This window comes from Medicago truncatula, chromosome 5 (assembly GCF_003473485.1).
Source record: "Medicago truncatula cultivar Jemalong A17 chromosome 5, MtrunA17r5.0-ANR, whole genome shotgun sequence".
Lineage (NCBI taxonomy): Eukaryota > Viridiplantae > Streptophyta > Magnoliopsida > Fabales > Fabaceae > Medicago > Medicago truncatula.
In genome coordinates, this window is record NC_053046.1 from 24,458,664 (window position 1) to 24,466,115 (window position 7,452).

The 7,452-nt window shown below is 35.0% G+C and overlaps 1 protein-coding gene across 2 annotated transcripts; it reads right to left on the bottom strand.

The window, feature by feature from the left end:
* Positions 1-645: 645 nt before the first annotated feature.
* On the bottom strand, positions 646-7,170 carry LOC11442133 (uncharacterized). 2 transcript variants are annotated; one of them, XM_003614431.4, is made up of 8 exons: positions 6,947-7,168; positions 6,788-6,869; positions 6,566-6,691; positions 5,587-5,745; positions 4,258-4,376; positions 3,931-4,122; positions 3,406-3,496; positions 646-1,060 (listed from the first exon to the last, which is right to left on the bottom strand). In XM_003614431.4, exons 1-8 carry the CDS (start codon positions 7,099-7,101, stop codon positions 980-982), a joined length of 1,005 nt encoding a protein of 334 aa, XP_003614479.1. In that variant the 5' UTR covers positions 7,102-7,168; the 3' UTR covers positions 646-979. The 2 variants fall into 2 exon arrangements, with proteins under 2 accessions (XP_003614479.1, XP_024640985.1); XM_024785217.2 differs by lacking the exon at positions 646-1,060 and adding an exon at positions 1,365-2,663 and having other exon boundaries at positions 6,947-7,170.
* Between the last annotated feature and the right edge of the window lie 282 nt (positions 7,171-7,452).

Genomic DNA, 7,452 nt, shown 5'->3' on the forward strand with positions numbered 1-7,452 from the left:
CCTTCTTTTTTTTAGTTATATAAGAGTGTTTATGATATCATGGTCACTGCTGACCGCTCATACAATCCCGACAATTGTTTTGCAGTTTATGTGAACATTATATGACGGTGCTTTGCAGATTAAGTGGGGATTGTACGACGGTTAGCAAAGACCTTTGATATCAAATATGACAGTTTCTTTATATTTTGCTTTTTTTTTTTTTTTTTTTTTTCAAATTCTAAAATCCAAAAATACCTATCAATATGTTTAAGATTATATAATCCAAACATAATAGGGCATACGAGAATAAGATAGAAAAATAATAGTCCTAAAAAAACACCAATTTGACTATCTGACTTGGGATAACTAAACATAATGCGTTAGGCATTTCCTGTAGTTTTTAAGGATATGAAAACTTCCTTGTGTTTTTTTTGTATGGTTCCTTTAGGATGGATAAAAAATAACCCATAAAAAGGATAATACAATCATATATGTCCTCACTCAAAATCATTCAATAAATGAATATCCTCAATCATAGAAATAGAAAACGGCTCAGACATGAGAGTAATAACCCATAAGAAGTAGGTTAAGAACATTCAAACCATAATATTAGAGAAGGAGAAGGAAGAAGAGATTGATTCTATCCTCTAAGTCCTTGGAACTTTCTTTTTTGTGTATGCTCTATTTTTCACAGTATATTCAGTTTATGCAATTGAAACATTACAGGCCTTACAAGCAGTATATTCAAGATCTTGTCAATTAATGCAGACTATTTGAATTTTTGTACATACGAAGGTTTGAGGGACAGATTGCTAACAATTAAGTTCGCTAGTTTGATACAGTTTGACAGTTTGTACACTGTTTGGTTTAGTTCAGCATATATAAGCAGTTCAGTTCTTTAACTATAGACATGGCTCGGAAACATAAAACCGGTGAACTCAACAAGATCAGTTTGGTTTTAAAGAAACTGTTTAGATTTCCTTCCTAAATTGAACCAAGATCAGTTTGCTGAAATTTCAACTGCTACTCCTGGGATAGGCTCTACAACCTTCGCATCTGGTAATTCTTTTGATAAAAGCTCCTGTGTTGATAACCATTTGAAGATAGAATCATTTAGATTACAACAAAAGTAAGAGGGTGTGTTTCGCTACCACTTAAATCATCATTAAGAGAGCGTGTTTGGCTAAATTAACCAATAATTAAATAAGTCCTGATTACATAAGCATTTATGTATAAGCTTTTTTCATAGCTAAGAATGCATGAGGCTAAATTGTTTTTATAGAAGATGTAAGCAGTTTTCACAAGTTAGTGTAAAGCACTTGTTGAAATAAGTTAAAACAACTTATACCCATTTTTACCTATTTTTATAAGCTTTCCTGAAGGCGTGCAAAGGTGCTAACTATATTTGTTCTTGCAGTTACAATAATTTCATTATCATTGTACACGAGAGACACTAGGTTTAGCTATTTCAGACAAATATAATAATGTAAAAATGACAGTTCACAAAGTTCAAAAAGAAGAAAAAGTTACTAAATTGAAACAATTCTTCCACACAACTTGTTGATAGAAGATGCATCGCAAGTATATCTCCCATGAAGGACAGATGTAAACAACCTACAAGGAATGTCCTTAGCCATATGCAAAATGACAATTGAAGGCTGGTTGATTTAGATGATTGAATTCAAATAATAAACGGAGACTGACAATGAAGCAACTGAAGCAAGAAAAGCCTTACAAAGATTAATTTAGGCAAATGCTAAACTCGCACTAAATTTCCAGATGCTGTGAGTGAATACACATGGGTTATGCGAGACATAAAACAGTCACTTGGGGAACAATCAGGGATGTACGTGAAGGAATAAGGCAAGTATAATGGGTAGGAACAGTATTCAAATAAAAGGTGAGTTTGCAAGTTGTCGACCAATGTTATCTAAGTTTGGAACTGTTTTAAGTCCTAAACCTATTTTATTACTTGTTATTTGTCTGCATTCTATCTTCATAGGAGATTAGAAGCTCAAGTGTAAAATGAGATACGTTTTGGCTCTTTCGATGAAAATCTTGTAATTTTGAGGTAAATATTTCTTTACTGTCAAACAAATGCAGTCAATATATGAGCAAAATCTACACGACATTGGCACATGTCAGTGTCACTAATCAGTCATCGCTTAGTAAGTTTTCGGCCCAGTGTCTCACATCTTGCTTCTAGAACCCTATCCATTGCTCTTTTTACACACTTGTCTCTCTTTCTTTGACCCATGGCTAGTTTTAACACTCTGAAGGTGGATCCTCTCATTTTTGCCAACAAGGTCAGGGCCCCAACTCTTGATTTTTTTATTTTGTTTTTTGAAAAACCCAATGAATATATATTAACAAGATTGCTCACGGCATAAGGAGTGTCATGAATAGACAAAATAATACAAAATGTATCAAAATTAGAATGGGAACATATGAGATACATGGGCTTCTGATACCAGACGTTGGCTTACGGGTTCGAGACCAACTCACCAAGAAAGTAAACTTTTATGCTTGCAACCGACCATTCTGAACAGATTAAGATTAACACTGAACTTTGTATTGTCGGAAAAATAAATATTCAGTTTTCACTGAATCGTATCTTCTGCGCTCATAAGACTAGTGAGGCTACTTCGGAGAACACGGCCATTAACACCATTGGTACTCCATGCCTGAAGTTCAACAAAACCTCAGGCGTGTCATTTCCCCTAGACGTCCAATGTTTCTATTACAGTAAATTACCATGTGGTAATAATTTACTTTTAACTACATAAAAAACTTTAACTACATAGAAAGCATATGGTATACTGAATCATGTGAGAATGTAATCCATCAGTGTCTACTTCGTTTCACTATGGCTTTAACTTCATGGGAGTACTATGGAATGTTCATAGACTACTTAAGGGCTCGGATGCTCATCAAATGGTTCAGAGCCGATTGTCGGTATCTCAAACAGAGATACGGACAAAAGGGCTGGACTGGAAAGGCTAAATGAAGCATTGTAGAGTGGAGATTCCATGAAGTCGGCTCTCAGGGGCAGTGTCAATGTAGGGCTTTCGGTATAATGAGGTGCTAAATCCCACTTAAAGTAGTATAGAATGTTCAAGGGAGCACTAAAATAGCTTGGGTTCTTATCAGGTTCCTATAGAGGAATCTTACAGGGAGGGACAGCTTGTTGTATCTTGGGGAAGTGAGCAAGCTGGAAAGGAGGTGAAGACAAAAGCTAGCAAACTATGGGAAGGCAAGTGTCTTGAAAGTCATTCACAAAGGCTTCCTATCAGGTGCTTGTATATAGGGCCCAATAGCCAAAAGGTTACGATTACTTAGGGTAAAAGAAAGTGATGTTTCTTACGGCCATAAATAACAGACATAACACATTAAGCAACTTATCTGCATAATTGGAAGAAATCTAACCTTGAATGATTCTATTGTTCCCTCTGACGCAATTATGCTTGCAAGAGGCCCTTTGCTATCTAGATCTCCATTTTTCATTGCGACAACAAACCTGTCAAAAAAGGAATCACCATCTAAGATATACATAAAGAACCGTGATGTACAATCAGATTTCTAACAGAAAACCTTTACAAGAAGAAAAAGGATCAAAATCACCATAATGAGCTTTAGTTGAAATGTATTCTTTGAAAAAAGGATCAAAATAACAAAACGAGCTTAAGTTGAAACTACAAACTAGTTGATGATCTTTGAAGACTGGTTAAGGGTAGTAGCCATTAATTGAAATAATTAAGGACTCCATTGGTTAATCGATCTTAAATAAAAACATTTCTATGAAAGATTACTTTTCGGCCCTCCAAAGATTTATATATCCAAATACAGATTTTCAAATTCTAGAATTTTGCAATGATTTTTGGGACCCTTTAGAATGAACCATTTGCACTAAGTAGTGTTTCTGTGTGTTTTTTCAAGTAAACAAAAATTTACCTGGCTTGCAGAAGCTTTGCAAGTTTTACTGCATCTTCCTGTCCTGAAACCAACGTAAACTTGGGCAATAACTGTTTTACGACTGGTGTGATCACAATATCTGCCTTTTCCTTTTCAATGAAGCTTTGATTATAGACACAGTGAGGTTCATAGTAGAGAGACAATTGGACTTGCGAAGACGTAACAAGATACCTACAACACATGCAGCGCAAAACCATTAAGTTATGTTCAATAGAATTTGAACGAATATCAAATAAGGTGGATATAAATCTATGACAAACATAAATAAGAAAAAAATATATGCAAGAAAACTTCAACAGAATTTACCCATTTTCAGGACGTTGCCAAGGTGGTCCAAGAACTGGTCCTGCTGTAGCCTTAATCCCGACCTTAGAACCATACTTTGTTTCAATTTCAGAGCTTTGTCCAGGTTCTATATATGTAACCTGAAAATATATGGAACTTGGTAAAAACTTAAGTAGCTAACCCATAATTTCTCAACAGAACATATAACCAGTGCTTCATGTATACTGAAGGTTTCAATTGCATGCTAAATATTGACAGGATACATTGATGAGCAGAACAGAAATTGAGCGTTCAGTTAACAAAATCAATAGGAAGATGCGGGGAAAATAAGCACAACTAAATAATAAGGGAAGTAAACGAAAATTGTAAAATATGTAAATGTGCACTGTTAATGAATCAATGGCTCAAGACAATTCAAGCATATCAAACATCATTGTAGGAGAAACATGTGTTCAAAGGGTGAAAGGAGAAAACAGAAAGCACAAAAAACAGACTCTTATTGTGGTATTTAAAGAGCATACTGAAGTCCACTTTTAACTTTGTGAAACTCTTTGCTCTTCAAAATCTATGTTGAAGAGCAAAGAGTTATGAAAGCAGTCAACAAGGCAAATATTTGTTTACCGTATGCGGATATTTAAAACTGACAAGTGAATCATTGATACATTTTACACAATAAAAATAGTATACTCATAAATTTCTTTGCACATTTCTTATACTTTTTCAAACCTGCATGGAATTTTATGGATCAATTACCCCTCAAACCCCAATATAGCTCATATTTCTGTCAATTTTTGTGTTGACTATAGAACTTGACCAAAAGGACAGAAAGAAAAAACCAAGGCCAATGAATATTTGTTTTGATAGAGATACGATATATGACAACGACATGGTCGGATCCATGTAGCTGACCCTAGTGGGATAAGGCTGGGTTATTGTTGTTGAATATCTGTTTGGTCATCACTATCTTCGCTCAACTTACCCTGTTTTAACTGATTTCCCTCTCAAAATCAGTCAATGCACTAGAATTGCTTTTCCTATTATATATTCTATCATCATCTACCCTTACCAGACACCCTAGAAAGTTCAGTTAGACAACCCCCACTAATCTATTCTTGAAATCAGAATATCCGATCATTGTATCATTCAAAATCTGCGAACCATGCTTCATGTACCATCAAACTATGTAGATTGGATACTTCAAAACACGTTTTTCGACTTGGCATGATTTAGATTAAATATAACTAATACACAACCAAATCATTGCATCATTCCAATTCAAATACATACTACACAAATACAGCTTTCACAACCAAACGGAGAACGAAATATAGAAAGAATGTACATACTTACATTTCTAAAAAGAGGGTCCAGTAAGCTCTTGGCATTAGGAGTTGCTATAACTCTAATATTTGGAAATTTCTGAGAAAAGGGGTTTAGGGTCTTCAAATGGCAATGATCATCAAGGCTTTGAGTAATGAGTAAGCAATCAATTTCAGGAAGATCACTGAGCTGCACTATAAAAACACACAGATTATAGAAACATCATAAATTTCAACACCTTGTAGTTGTAACAAAGAGGTAATCACTATACGGGTCTACACGGAACAGGCCGAGTTGGTTTTGGACAGACGTGTTTGCCCACACAATCAAAATCCATTAGTCTGGGTTGGGAGAAAAATCAATATATTTTCTTTCAAACCCGAATCAACCCAACCTGGTGATGATGACACAAGTCGAGTCCTGAGGCATAAAATATTTTTAAACTTGAAAATTGAAAAATAAAAAAATGCAATTTTATTCTATTAAAATTCTAACATTTGGACCAAATTCTATAACTGAAAATCCTAGCACGTGTACTAAATTGTAAAACTTCTACACTCAACAAATTTTAGTCTTTAACTACATCTACAAACACAACAAAATCACAATTTCCTTTCAACTTTTGATTCTGTGTTGAAATCACAATATTATTGTTCGAATCAAACCACTTCAGGTTTGACTCGATGTTGCAGAAGTGTGAGGGGAGTTAGAAGTCCCATCTATGAAGCACGGACACTCCTCGGATTAGGCGTGTCCAGACACCGACACGACACCGACATATATAATTATATTGAATTATGTGATTTTCTCAAATTATTAGTAGTGTCAGGGTGTCAGTATCCGTGTCGTGTTCGATGTCCATATCCTCTTGGCCCAATGAGGATGATCCCCCAGGCTCCCCTCATGACCCAGCACCCGGTTGGGTCATGAGATTAACCAATACCCATGAACAACCATAAAGACACAATCCATAAGGAACTAATAATATCCACCAAAAGTCAAAACATACCTGAAAGTTCTTTATAAATTTCTTAGAAGCATCATATAACCAAGGGATTCCAAAATCCAAGTTACCCACCAAAATAGGATCAACCAATATATTTGCTCCACCCACATTCCATAGCCAACTATTTCCCTATATCCAAAACAACAAAACACATGTTAAAGGAGCATACAAAATAATAAAAACTAAAGACAAACAAGTGAAAATACAAGAACCATAAAAACCAACCTCTAAATATGTGAGTTTGAAGGAATCAGTTATAGTGGAATCGGACACAACTGCTTTGTCAGCAGAAACATTACAACGTAATCTGAGAATAAACACAATAGAGTCTTACATAATGATTATGAAACAAGTGCAGAGTAAAAGTGAGAGAAACTTACTGACATGGAAATTTTGGTGTTTAATACAGTGGAAGTTGTGGAAATTGAAGTGCCAATACTTGGAGATGAGAAAACGGGGTTGAAACAGTGTCTTCTTCTTATGGGGTGGGAGGTTTTGTTGAGAAAACTGAGAGAATTGCAATATTGTAATGTGGCCATGGTTGATGGATGGATGGATGGATGGACTCAACTGGTTTCTACGTTTCTTTTTGACTAGCTAAAACAATTTTGCTTCTAATTATTTGTGGTACAAGATACATACACATCACATCTTAGAAAAATATGATGCCATATGACTTTTTTGGGGAAGTCATCTATGTGGCCTAATAAGAAAGTGCCAGAGTTTTAGACAGAGTGCGAAAGACTTTTTTCATATAAATTTAGATTATTTAGATTCTTTTGTCTAATTTTTCAAGTTGTAAAGACAGCTATGCTACTGAGCTTTGTAATCTTTGCTCTTTTTGTGTTGAGATTTCAAAATCTCTTTTGGTGTTACTTTAAAGGTTTTGA